Raw genomic sequence first — 14,667 nt, forward strand, 5'->3', positions numbered from 1 at the left:
ACTACTTATTTTGCAATAAAACTGCATCACATATGGAGAAAATATATACTTATTGTTAATAATTTTCAGAGAATTCAGTTGCCAGAATTCATACCACTTTTAAAGCTGTTCTGAACAAGTTCAATACTGCTACATGTAATACATTACTTTTGCTTCCTAAGCCTTTTTAAAAAGCTTTTTGTTCAGTTAGTAATTGGCAAGAAGTTACGTATTCTCATCTAAAATTGTTTCTACAATTTATATTAAGTATTATTTTAGTGTCATGTCAATTGTGATAATGGAAATTCAACAAAGAGTTTTTAAAAATATGTTAAAATAATTGTCTTTATTTAGTTATACTCCCTTTGCAAATGGTCCTGATGATACTCCAGAAGAAATTTTGGCACGAATAGGTAGCGGGAAGTTCTCTCTCAGTGGTGGATACTGGAATTCTGTTTCAGAAACAGCAAAGGTATGTTAGTCATTGTTCTTGAGTGCCCATTAGGTAGGACAGGATATAAATCAAATAATAAGTATTATTAATAATAGCAAGTTGCATCATGTCTTATGGTTTTCTTTCTTTCTTTCTTTCTTTTTTTTTTGTACCTTCAAGTTATTGTTGACTCATGACGACTGCCTGGACTTATCCGTGCAGTTTTTTCGGCAAGATTTTGGAAGTAGTTTGCCATTGCTTGCTTCCTAGTGCTGAACTAGAGTGACTAGCCCAAGGTCACCCGGTGGCTTTCTGCCCAAGACAAGACTAGAACTCACCCAGTGCCTTAACCACTACACCAAACTGGCTCTATAGTATCATTACATATAGTGAAACAAATTCTGTTTAATTAGTTTATTATAAAAGAAAATAGGCTGTAACTAGGGATAGAGTTCAACAGTTTATAAAACCTTCCGCTAACATTAGTGATTGAAGTAATTTGCTTTTAGTATTTTGTATGTGTGCAGGAGAAGGGATGCCACAGAAATGGCCATTCTTAGTTCCCATGCTCAATATTTGGTTCTTTTATTACCTGTTTTCTTTTTTTACATCCCTTATCTCCATTTACACAATTAAGTATAATAGCTTAACAGGGCAATCTATCAACAGTATAGAGCCATTCTTTTTTTGAAGGAAGAGGGAATACACACTGATAGAGTTTCTGTTTTCCAAATAGTGGGGAAAAAAACCCCTTTGTGTTAATTCTTGTGATGACTGGTTAAATAGAACATGTCACTTATAGATTTTTGAACCAGTACATCACCTCTCATTTGATTTCCAAGTAAAGGAGTATTATATCCACCATATACTTAGTCTGTCCTTGTGTTCCAATAAGTCATTTTTACTAAACCAATTAAAAGACTCCCAAATCAGGAAATTGTTTGGTATGGAAGCTATACTAAGAGAAATCTTATATAATTTCCAAAAGAACATATTTCATATTATTTTTTAAGAACAGCCTATAATCCTATTTGAAAACTAACAATATAATTTTCATATGCTTCCTACCTGAAAATAATGGGAAAACAGGGATCCAATTATCAGTTCTGTTGCCAGATTTTACATGATGTTCAGAGGGGGCTAACATCACTGGGAAAAAAAGGGGCACTTGGGGATGGGAGGGTCACAAGTTGGGTTCACAGTGACCCAAGACAAACCCAAGGACTGAGAAATCCTCACTATTCTGAAATGTTGCTAAATATGTCTGAATTATGTCTATCCTTTTATTATTTTAATTATCCTTATTTTGTTTGTTTCTTATCTGCCTTGATATAATTTGTTTGTCCAACCTCATATATGAAGACATTACTCGAAAGATGAATGATTTTAAATACTTTATCATCTGTATGCACAAATAGTGTGATGCTTAAGATTCAGAATCTTTTCTCTTGCAGACTTTATAAAGCTTGTTCAATTTAACTAATTGTTTACAGGACTTAGTTTGGAAAATGCTTCATGTTGACCCTCATCAGAGACTGACTGCTGCCCAAGTTCTAAGGCACCCATGGATAGTTCACTGTGATCAGTTGCCACAGTACCAACTCAATAGGCAAGATGCTCCACATCTTGTGAAGGTAAAACAACTCTGTGCATACCATTCCTCAGAGTAGCCCTTTATGGCACAGCAATGGCATATACCAGACAACTGTCAAGTTTAGCCCAAGAACAACAGCGAGACAGTCCAGAACAGTTTAGCTCCTTTATTAGCTTGCACCTAATAGACAGAATCTCACCAGACTAATTCTAATCCCCAACAACAGCCACTATAATCATGATGCCCTAGGGAGGGGCCAGTCTCATCCTCTTGACTTCCCCACAGTCCAGCTGGGGGCTGAGGAGGTGCTTCCCCTGGAATTTCTCTTCCCCCTCCTGGCAACCTCCATTCCAGAATCCTCCCCGCTCATGCCATCCATCATAACAAGGTCTTATCAGAACTGAGTATGCACACCTGGTCATCTAGAGAAAGCCTGCTAAGAATACCACCCTGCTGAGAAGTGCATGGAAGTAGATTAGGTGGCAGGTGTCTCTGTAGTAGCCCCCACTCTGTGGAACTCTTCCCCAGAGGTAGACAGACTGCAGCTGCATGGTGGCACATATTAGAGGAATTAATCTGCAATTTTTTTTGTCTTTTGTAATTTGGTTTTTTATTTGTAGGCCATGTAGAATCCTTTGCGATTGGAGTGGGCTATAAAAATTGTTAAATAAATAAATATTCTATTTGCTGCATTTTCATCTGCAGTTACCCCCTTATTTTTTTTTCTATTACAGGTGGTCCTTGTTTAACAACCACTCATCCAGTGACCGTTCGAACTTGTGATGGTACTGAATGAATGGTACTTATGACCGGTCCTCAAAGTTCCGGCCATCACAGCATCCCCATGATCACATGATCCTGATCTGGGCACTCAGCAACTGGCCTGTATTTCCAACCATTGTAGTAACCCTCAGTCACATGATCGCGATTTGCGACCTTCCCTGCTGGTTTCCCATAAGCAGAGTCAACAGGGAAGCTGGTAGGAAGTCTGAAGTCACAATTATGTGAGATCCTCACTTAATTATCTGTGCTGTCCTCGTTTAATGACGATAACCAGGGACTGCCAGAACTGCCATCGCTAAGCAGTGCAGTCACATGACATCACACTTTACAACCGCATTGCTTAGTGACTGAAATTCCAGTCCCAATTCCAGTTGTTAAGCAAGGACTACCTGTACTGTTATCATTTCCATTTCTAACAATGCTTTTAAATTTGTGTATTTAAGATTTTCTTAGTCTAATGATCCTTTAAAGGCATTTTCCCTATAATAAATCTACCATCTCTACCCTATTGGTTTATAGGAAGGACATTAAAACTTGGCTGTTCAAACAGGCCATGGGAGTTAGGACATTTTAATATAGTTCCTTTTGGCTTTGGAGTATTTGTCTAATATAACTGATATTCCCAGTGTTATATATAGAGAGATAATTTTCTGTTGTAATTTTGTTATTTTTTTAACCTCATTTATTGATGTCATATATATATGCCACTGAGAGATGTCAACAATTGGAACAGCATGTAAGCCCAATGAATAAATAAATAGGTCCTTTTGATGTTTTTCAAAAGGCAACTTATTGCTATTACATATGAGTTTAATAAAACTATACATACTTTGTATTTTTTTTGTTTCCAAATCTAAGCTGATAGGATAAAAATGTAAAATGCTTAATAAAAATTAGAACATTTAGAAACCATTGCTACCAAAGGCAAATACAGTACCCCAGGGCAGATAAATTGGTATCTTATCATCTAACTGTACATAGGCAATTGTAGCTTCTGCAAGATTATGATTGTATGATATTTGCACAAACACTCTCTTCTTCCTGTTTGAGAACTGCCGGTAGCATTAAATAAGAGCAAGTCCAAATCATATTTGTGAGAGTAGAGAAGTATACAATGCTAGAATGTTGTCAACTAATATTTTAAATAATTGGGCAATGTTGTTAACGCATGCTTCTGCTATTATGGATATGGGGAGCAAAACATAAAGGCAGAGACATGCTGCAGTGTAGATTAAGATAAATAATTTTGTGCATTTTAAATATTAAAATACCACATTATTAAAACCTATTGCTTGTTTAAAATCTATAATATGGTCATTTAACATATAATCCAGAATTTTAAAAATCCTTTTATTCTTAGGGTGCCATGGCAGCTACATACTCAGCATTGAATCGCAATCAGTCACCAGTTTTGGAGCCAGTGGGTCGTTCTACGCTTGCTCAAAGAAGAGGAGTAAAAAAAATTACCTCAACTGCCCTGTGAAATGACCTCATCTAAAAAAATTGGTACCACAATGAGTTGATAGCACAAATTATGGCAACAGGTAGCACATGCCCCAATTACCTGAAAGCACACTCTTCCAGCTGGTACTGTTATGCTGCTGCTCCTGCTTTCATCTTTTGAAAACTCTTAAAGACAAAACATTCTCCTTCAGGTGGAGGAAAAAGTGGAATCAGTGGAAAAAGAACTATTAATGGAAATAATTATGAACACCTCTTGTTACAATAGATACACTGAAGAAAGCACTCTGCACCATATAGCATTATTTTTATAGGGAAAGTTTTTCTCCCTTTAAAATAATTATTTGATACATGTAAGGATGGACAGTTCATGTTAAGCACTTACCTTAAAATATGTTTATATTAGCACTGTGTAATTTGTGCCATCCAGCGTTTTATATGTTTTGTAATCTTTTCCTAACAGTACACTTCTGTACTGTTTCCTTCTCTTTAGACTAATTGATTTGACAATTAAATCTGATTAAAATGTTAATCAGTATGGTTGGACATCTCTAAAACAGCTTGACTGTTAAACAGCTATTGAATGTAATTCTGTGAATGTGCATTTCCTTGCCTGGGTCTTCCCATGGACACGTTGTTAGAAATCTTGGGAATAGAGCTGTTAAAGCATTTAATGGTATAAATGGCATCTTTTAATCATGTATGTGGTTTGCTATGTATGGAAGCAAAAAGGGTCTTCATATCTTCATAATGAGTGTCTTTTTATGGACCTCAGAAACCATTACAAAATGGTTTAACTTTGGTTCAGCTGATGTTAATTGTAACTGGTCTTTCTTTGTTGCTTTAACAGCAAGAGTATTTATTGCACAGTGCTGATCAGAAAATGGGGAGGGCAGGAATGTAATGTTTAAGCTGAAGTAGTACATTGTCCAATAATAATGATGTTAGATCATTTTTGTGGCTAAAAAATTACTAACAGCAGGTCTGTTGTACTTGGGCCACTTTCTGTCTACAGACAAAAGCAGCATTGAATACAAATTGAATGGAATGTGCCCCAGTGTCTTCAACCTGTTTCTAGTGGCTCTGCCTTCAAAGTTTGGCATGTCCATAGATTACAACCTTGGTGAAGAATGGTGTACAATAAGATGCTAAGGTTGCAATCTTAAACACACATACTAAACATAATGGAAACTACTTCTGAGCTTATTTTTATCGTTTTTATGGAAAATGGGGAAAACTTTCACCTCTTCAAATTGTCTTGGGATACTTCTGTGAAATTCCGAACTTTTATGTACTGCAAACTATAGTATGCTGAAGAAATGAAGAATTTTGGGTGGATCATCAGAATTCTGCCAAAGAAATTACTCTTTATACAGTAGTAATACTTCTCTATTGTCTTGCATTTTGCCAATAAGTTAGTCTCCAATCAGTGTGGTAGACATAAGCAAAGTAGGCAATGAAATATATCTTTTTTTTTCCTATCAAATGCTCATGATCTCTTTAATCACTGGGTCCTATGGTTTCCTTGTCTTCCTTTTAGTTCACATTAATTTGTAGTACTTTCCAGGGTTTCACCTCATGTTTCTGCCTTACAAACTCATGCAATTGTTTCAGGTTACCAGAGTTTTATTTATACTGTAATTCTTTTAAAATCCTTTTCACACACTAGTTCACAAATAAGTCTTTGCTTGTATAGATGCTGCTAATTAGCCACCAAGGGGCCTTTATTTCTTACTGTTGGTTATATGTTGGTGTTTTAAAATGCTATTTTCTTCTGTCATGCTTGAAAATATTTGTTAATAATTTTGCTACGTGTTGCTTCAAGACTTCACTGCAATGACAGATCCTGAATTGGTGGTATCCTAACCATGACATGAATTTTATAAAGTTAAAGGACAGCTGTTCAGGACATTTATCTGGCCACTTCATAGTGCTATAGTAACATAGGCAGTTATTCATATGATTTGGATTATTCCACATGAAGTATATGGGCAGGGGCTGTTTCTTAGGTTTGGATGGATGGAAATATATGATTTTATCTGTTGCAATTTTCTAACAGATACCTATTTTTAACACTTTGAACTTCAATAGTTTTCAACCCTAACCAAAATATTTATCACAATTTATCAGTGCCATGATTTCCCTAAAGCATCTATGGTGCACTTTACAACTATGTAAAGAGAAGTTCTGGGGTGCTTTTGGAGTTGTAAAGAAGATACAATGTTGAGCTTTTTCAGATGGATACCTTATTTTGACTTCTATAAACATATGCACTAATTGTTGTTGAACATGGGTTAAATCTACTGTAACAAGGATGTTGAAATGCTTGTAGCTGTTGCTAAAGCTCCAGAAATTTCACAAAATGCTGAATCCATTTTGGAAGAAGATAAAAATCTTTGCTTTTAGTTAATAAGCAAAAAGCAGAAATATATCATAAGGCATATTGTATATCTTAAACCTTGGGAAAATGAATCAATTATTTGCAGTAGTCTATTGCCCCACTTCTTTTTATTTCACTTTGCTAACATATTTCGTTGTCTTGCATGAAAATTATTCCTGTCTCAGTGTGCGTGAACAATTTTTAATAACCTGCTTCCAATATCAGATGTTTTAAAGATGCTATTCATGTTGGACTCATGCAGTCAGTTTTATAATTAACAATATCTGCTTCTGTAGACAGAAGATTTTTATTTCATTTAACATTATTCTGCAAGAAATATATGTAGTTATACATATGTCTCTCTATATACATATTTATAAATGTATATTTATATTTATACAATTATATGTATAAATATATATGTCCACACACAAAATGTTTTCTTTACAAAATAATTTTGAGTAGCTGGATTAAAATATATATATATTCATATTGCATATATAATCAGTTTATAGTCCTAGACCACTTTGTGATCTTAAATGCAATGGCTAGAGAATACATACTGGTGAGCACATTGGAATTTACCTCTAAATAAACATGCAGATGTTTTTCCAGTTGGATTGCACTGGAAATTTTAGATTTCATCTGACAATAAAATTTCCATCTGCCCCTAGGAAAAATTAAATGAATTACTTTTCGTAGGCAGAAATCATTCCTGTTTTTACCTTATATAAAGCAATCCTTTATGTAGGTCATGTTTACATTTAAGAAAGGACAGTTCACTTAAACATTGATATATTTACAGTAGTTCAATCATATTGCTCCAAGTTACTTAAGAAAAATATCAGGCAGTGTTTATTTGTTCCTTTTTAATGTATTTTAAAACTGGTAAAAAAAAGTCTGGTCCATTACTCATCATTCCTCAGCAACAGATTTAACCATTTTGTAAATTTTAAATCAGCATAACACATCAGAAAATATATAAATTATATTAAGTTAAACAGAAAACTTTTTATTTCAGTGTCTGAGAGGAACAGCTAAATGAAGTGCTGTGTCTTTGTGGCATCTTTCCTTCCTTGGCTTGGAATATTAGTGTCAACCAAAATTTATTTATAAATTGGAGGTGATTTCCAAACTAGTTAATCCTAAATAACACGCTCAGTGTTTAGGACTGTCCTGATTCATGTTTTCTAAAATATTATTCTTTAATAGCTGAGTAGGAAAATAGTCTTTTTCCTTTTAATTCTTGCCTTTAGACAATCCAAACTCCCTGTGTATAACAAGAAAGATGGAGAGAGTCAATATCTATAAACCACAAGATTCATTGGTTACTACTTTTAATTTTCAGATTCTTTAGGGACTTCATATGAAAAACATTCAAATTTCCTTATCACTCACTACAAACATGATGTTTAGAATTTATGGCCATTTAATATACATGCAGTGAGAATTTCATCAGCCTTATGTTATCTCCACTAATAAGCAATTGTCCAAGCAATCCATGATAAAGAATCATCAAGCATTAATGATTTGGCACAAATATTATACTAATGATTGATATAAGTATCTAGAAATGATTTTTAAAATTGGTTGATTAAGTGCCATCAAGTTAGTGTCAAGTCTTAGCAACCACATAGATATAGGATGATCTGTCCTCAGCCTGGCCTTTTAGGTCTTGGTGGTACAACCATTGCCATTACAGTTGAGTCCATCCACCTTGCTACTGGTCTCCTGTTCTTTTTTCCCCCACTTTTCTCAACACTATGGACCTCTCAAAGGAACTAGGTCTTCACATAATGTGTCCAAAATATTATAGTTTGAGCCCGGTAATTTGTGCCTTGAGTGAGGACTCTGGATTTATTTGTTCTATAATCCATTTTGTTTGTTTTCCTGGCTATCCATGTTATTCTCAAGAATCTTTTGAGCACCAAATTTCAAAAGCATCAGTATTTTTTCTGTCTTCCTAATAAATCTAACTTTCTCATCCATAAAGCATTCATTGTACAATTCTAATCTTTGTGGGTATAGATACCTCACAGCATTTCAATATTTTTTCCAAGGCCGTGAATTGCTACCTTACCAACTGCTAGTCTGTGAAGTATTTTTTGACTGCTGGCTTGTTTACTATTCATAGTCAATCCTATAGGAATCTCCTGGGATTCCTATTGTCCTAAGGACATTTCATAGCTTGACATGGCAGCGCTGTCAAAGACCTTTCTATAGCCAGTGAAGCACATCTGGCATCGCTTTTTCCATGTGCAAGTTTAATCTGCATTGGATGATTCTAAACATTTTACCAGCATGTGAAATCAAGGATACTGTGCAACAGTTTGCACACTCTAAATCTCCTTTCTTTAGTATTGGTATGTAGACTGATCTATTCCAGTCTGTTGGCCACTGTGGTGTTCTTCAGATTTGCTAACATTATTTGGTAGAAACTTTTATTGATTCTTTTTCTACAGTTTGCCATATTTCTATAGATATTCCATCAATTCCTGTGACCTTCCAACTTGATAATGATTGGAATGCTGATCTAACTTCATCTTCTAGAACTAGAGGTTCTTGTAATCAGGATATATCTTCTAAGGTATTTTATATGTTGACATTCCTACTATATAGAATGTTCATTATACTCCTTCCACCTCTGTTTGATCTTCGTTGAATCAATTACTTTCTGTCCATTGGTATCCTTTAGCATAGGAATTTGAGGATAGAATGTCCTTCTGAGCCTGGAGATTTTTTGGAAGATTTTTCTTAGTTTTCTGTGTTTCCATCTTGGATGTCTTTACAAGATATTGAAATACTGCTCCTTCTGTTTTTTTAACAGCTCTATGAAATTCTTTGTTAAATTCCTCCTGAGATTTTTGTCTTTATTGGTTTTTTTATCTTTTCTCTTCTTGGGAATAGCCACCATCTGTACTGACATCAATCCAGTTTGGTTTCTTCAGTTTTCTGGTCTTTGGCAGTCTCATTTCACATTCTTTGAAACAACAGCTCCTTTTATTTCATTCCACAGTTGCTCTGGTTTCCTATCAGGTACAGGACTTCAGAGCGATTCCTGATGTTGTCCCTTGAAAACAATAGGTAGATGCTCAAGATCATATCAGGGAAATTGGTTAGCTTTGTTCTTCCACTTTAGCTTGATTTGAAATTTGCATATGAGCAGTTTGTGATCCGTTCCACAATCAGACCCTGGCCACATTTTTGTATTTTATAACTGAGCTTTTCCACTTTCTTGTACCAGTAATATATTCAGTTTGCTTTCTGTGTGTTCATCTGGTGATGTCTATGCATATAGCCTTGTTTTGGTTGTTTGAAGAATGTGTTAGCAATGAAGAAATCATTGGATTGGCAGAAATGGGTAAGTTGTTCTCCTGCTTCATTTCTGTTCTCTAGGCCATACAGTCCAACTACATTTTCTTCCTTACTGTTTCCAGCTTTGGCATTCCAGTCTCCAATCACAAGCAACACTTCTTGTTTGGACATTCTGTCGATTTTGGCTTGAACTTGACTGCAGGACTCATCAACTTCCTCCTCTTCTGCATAAGTGGAATTTGAATAACCATCATATTATATTGTCTGTGGAATCTAACTGATATTCAGTCATTGAGTACTGACTTTGCTATATCTTTCCTGACTATGAAAGCAATACTTTCTTCTTAGTATTTCATGTCCTGAATAGTAAAAAGTATGATCTTCTGATTGAAAGTGCCCAATGTCCAGTCCATTTCAATTTGCTGATGCCCAAGATGTCAATGTGTAGTTTATTCTTTTAATCTTTTACTGTATTTGAACCTTCCCATGTCCATGCTTTTTAAGTTCCATGTTCCCACTGTAATTCTGTCTTTGCAGCTTTGGATTTTCTTTTACTGCATGGCTATATCAGCAACTAGATTTCCAGAAGGCTTTAAGCTAGTTGCATCATAAATACCATTAATACTCCAAAAGGTCCTCAGCTTTTCCTCAATATTATGCTGAGTGCCATCCAACCTATAGGCCCATCATCTGGCATTATATCAACAATCACTTTATCCATGTGTTTTTCTTGGTAAAATACAGGAGTGGCTTACTATTGCCTTCTCTCACACAGTAGGAAATGATGTAAAATAATCATTTCTAGCAAGTAGAAGAAATTTGAGATTTTCTAGCAAAGAAAAACGAGCAGAGTCAGGACATAGATAAATGCTGCGAGATTTTATTTAGGTTTCTTGTAAATGTAGATCAACTAAAGCACTGTTTTATGGTAATGAAAGGAAGATTTTGCAACATATAAATTCTTGATTAGTAGTAATGAATAGCTTTTAATCTTGGCGCTGATGTATATGTATCTTGATACTTCTGACCTAAACAGAGGGGAAGTGCACTCATAAGGGATATAAATATTTTACCATTTTAATGAAGATGGGGCTGGTAACTACTTAAGAAATTTTAAAATATATATCAGAAAATATTTTTCTATGGTTCTGTACAATCATTCTTTATATTGATTTCCTAAGCATAGCATGAAGCTATAAGGTATAGTAACAGATTTAACTGTACTGTATCTTTCAGACAGAACATTAAAATTGCATCTGTCAGATGCTGGCATTAGCATTGCAACTAAAATGCTGGTAACTAGGCAAAAAGTATGGAATACTTTTGATTGTTTTATTGAGAGCTATCTATGTTTTTAAAATATTGTATATGTGTAATCATGTTTCCAAACATTACCACATATGAGCCTAGAAGGATACTGTTGCTTGTATTCTTGTCAAAAGAGAGGTTTTGTAGTCTTCAAAAGAAATTGAATTTATAAAGCAAATAAACTTTGAAAGATACTGCATTTAGGAAGCATGTTCTCATTTCTTCTAGGTGTCTGTTACAAAACAGTTGTATTTCTTCATTTGTGTGTCTCATAGATATTTACAGGAATTTAGTAAAAAGTATGTTTGTTACTATGGAGATCTATAAGTTTGAGTTTGATGCAGTTATCAACCATTATTTAGGGCTTTCCATGACAAGTCATCGTACACAGAAGGTAAGAGGAGGAATAGAAAACTGAATGCTTTAGAATAGATAGAAGGCATGCCTGAGGTTGGGCTGCTATTGCTTTTCCTCTAGCCTCTAAGGGAGGCAGAAGCAGCATTGCTCTGTGTCACAAGAGAAAGGATCAAAGGAGAGGCCCTTAGCAGAAAGCCAGGGAGATCCATCTCTGGTGAATAGAACTATGGAAATGAAGTTACTTATAGAGTACTACTTTTTTGGTTAATGTCTCTCCTCTTACAAAACAAGAATTTTGGCTAAATTTTAATAAGTTGATTTATATTCAGATAGACACAGGGAATGAATATCAGACTGTTATGTGATTCATGGATTCAGCTGTTAGGATTGCTCTGTATTCCAAAATGGTCTTTGTGAATCTGCGTTAGTGAAACTATTCACTTGTCAGTTACTGGACACACCTAAGACTTTTTGAACTTCATGAGGCCATATGTCTACCTGGGAAACCCATATGTTATTAAAAATAAATTCTCCTTTTTAGTAAGATACAATTCTGTATTCTATTTAAGTCAAGCAGAAATCCCATTAAAAGATTTCAAAGTTAGCTTGGCATTGCATAGCATTTACACAATCAAATCCCAGTCTCTAAGGCATGGAGAGTAATTGATTAAAAAACTTTCTGAATCACATTCAAGAAAAATCTGTGCTATTTCAGACAGCTAAATTGGCTTCACCATGTTATCCTTCGTAATATAACATTTGCTTATCTATGAAATAAACCAAGATGTATGACTTAATATATCTTACTGTATTTTGTTTCCTAGCTCAAAGGGCTGCAGATAAAGTTTAACAATATACCAGGGTCAGAATTAGGATCAGGAATCTCTTACTTTCTGTCAAATTAGTTTTCAGTTGTTTTCACAGAAGCCCTTGATTATTTCAGTGGCCTATTTGGCCAATTTTTTTTTTTCTTGGAAGTTTGATTCTGTTATTCTCCAGATTGTGCAGTTAGTGCTTCTCTTACACGCTGTAAAATATTCACAAAATTATAGAAGCCGTTCTACTCATTTTCCAAAATAACTGTGTACCAAATAAAGCCCTATTGGATCAAAGTGGTATATCAATTTTAGAAATAAATAAATGTGTTCATTCATAACTCAGAACTATAACTCTATTAGGGCCCATTGATGCTAGTAGAATTTCTTTGTCATAGGAGGATGCATTTCAAATGAAATTGCAGTTGGAGATGGCAAGATTATATTGATCCAGCATGCTTCTCTCCAGATCAGTTTGCATAGCAGGAAAGTGGGGGAGGGGGGCAGGGAAAACAACTGGTGCTAATGGAAATCATTTCTAATTGTTATGTGATGGGCATATGGGGGGGGGATGCTGTACCATCCCCATTAACACCCAGTTTCTCCCAAATGTAATTACCGTGTGGAAAGATTTCTATGGGAGAAGTTGTAGTTCTGAAGGAAAAGTTAATTCTCCCTGAATGTGACACCCAACAATCCCTCCCAGCGTATCAGTTAGCTTAGAAAAAAATAATAATACTGCATTAGGAGTATATGGAGTTGTGGTATTGTACTACTAGTACCACTAATCCTAAGTCCCCATACCAGAACCACGAAATACCAACACCCATTAGACTAAATGCTGATAACAATCTTACCTGGTTTTCATTTATTGGCAGGTTAAATGTATATGTGTATCAATGGACAGGGAAGAGAAGGGCAACATATTAAACAACTCATCCTGCTATACAACTTCTGTTACTTTTGCACAACTTATTTTTGACTTTAAAAAAATAATTACAGTGAGCAAATATGTTACATCACATTCAACTTTAGGCTCATACTTCAGGATGTTTTTGTTCCCACAAACTGGCAATGATACTGTTCATTTAGAACAATGGGTCTTCGCATTGTGATGTCTCTCATCTGCCACCATAGGGTAAAACTGGATTTATTTTATTTAGAGCAAAGATGAGGAATATATTTCAACTCAAGGGCTTCAATTATTTTGAAGGCTGCATACCTGATGCATGCATACCTGATTGGGGCCAGCCAACAGTAAGCATGCTCTTTTTCTTCAGTTGCTTATACACATTCATGCTCTCTTTGTCCAGATCATCCCCAGTCCATAGAGCTACTATATTGAGGGAAGACTCTCCCACAGCTGTTCATTCCTAGTCTAGAGTAATTATCTGGTTTACATTGCCCTGTAGTTGGAGCAGTCAAATGTCAGCCTTGTTCTCTCTTTCACCCAACACCTACCTAACAGAGTCAGGCAGAAGGAGAAGGAGGAGAAGGAGAAGAATTGCAAGATCTCTTGGAACACATTGGGCCTAAGAAATTGTTATCACTGCCAGAAATGAGTTCACCTTTCTCTTTTTACAAAGAAGTTGTACAATCTGATGCCTCAAATCTTTGTGGGGAAAATTTTAAACACACAGGAAGCATTAAGTGCATTCAATTATTCAGTTTATAAATTTGAGAAAGGATGTACACCCACTAGATACAAGTCCATTTCTACCTGGCCCAAGCCTTCAGTAGCCTGCTCACAGTATACTGACTGCTATGGAACATAAACACCTTCAAAGAATTGCATTTCTGTACCAGATCTTCCTGAGAGAGAGAAAGACGGCGGGGGGGGGGGGGGGGGGATTAGGCTAACATATCCAGGCTACAAAGTAACAACAGCAAAGAGATACAGAAACTTGGAACTTGTCTGGATTTTTGCAGTCCAGATAGGGGAGCCCTGGGGGGCTGATGGCTAAAGGATGCTCTGGAAAATTGCAATAATGAAGCAGGCACCAATGGTCTGGTTGGAGGGAGCCTCACAGGTGCTTGTGATGCTATAGGCAGCAATATACACGTTCCCCAGTGAATTCAATGGAATATATTTCTGAATCACACCTTACGTCAAAACGTCACATCTTATCCACCTCCCTGCCTTCAGGAGCACCTTCCCCACCGATGATTCCTCCCACCAGAGGCGCGCGCTAGAAAGGCCCGCGAGCGCCCGGGAGGAACTCGAGTAAGCGCGAAGTGTATT

At 35.7% G+C, this 14,667-nt stretch overlaps 1 protein-coding gene and 1 long non-coding RNA gene across 5 annotated transcripts in view; one reads left to right on the forward strand and one right to left on the reverse strand.

Annotated features, from left to right (window-relative positions):
* Nucleotides 1-5,152, forward strand: part of RPS6KA3 (ribosomal protein S6 kinase A3) — a 50,521-nt gene extending 45,369 nt beyond the window's left edge. For all 4 annotated transcript variants that reach the window (XM_088144840.1, XM_088144841.1, XM_088144842.1 and 1 more), the window contains exons 20-22: nt 334-451; nt 1,906-2,046; nt 4,150-5,152. In XM_088144840.1, coding sequence (XP_088000966.1) covers nt 334-451; nt 1,906-2,046; nt 4,150-4,272 — 382 coding nt within the window. In that variant the 3' untranslated portion in view covers nt 4,273-5,152. The remainder of the gene's footprint in view (nt 1-333; nt 452-1,905; nt 2,047-4,149) is intronic.
* Nucleotides 321-14,663, reverse strand: LOC148215150 (uncharacterized). The gene is made up of 3 exons (XR_015796824.1): nt 14,529-14,663; nt 4,354-4,438; nt 321-431 (listed from the first exon to the last, which is right to left on the reverse strand). It is a non-coding gene; the product is annotated as an uncharacterized LOC148215150 (long non-coding RNA).
* Between the last annotated feature and the right edge of the window lie 4 nt (nt 14,664-14,667).

This window comes from Python bivittatus, unplaced genomic scaffold (genome assembly GCF_059951505.1).
Source record: "Python bivittatus isolate LINGU-HERP-01145 unplaced genomic scaffold, Pbiv_v1 ctg000350_np1212, whole genome shotgun sequence".
In the NCBI taxonomy this organism is placed as follows: Eukaryota; Metazoa; Chordata; class Lepidosauria; order Squamata; family Pythonidae; genus Python; species Python bivittatus.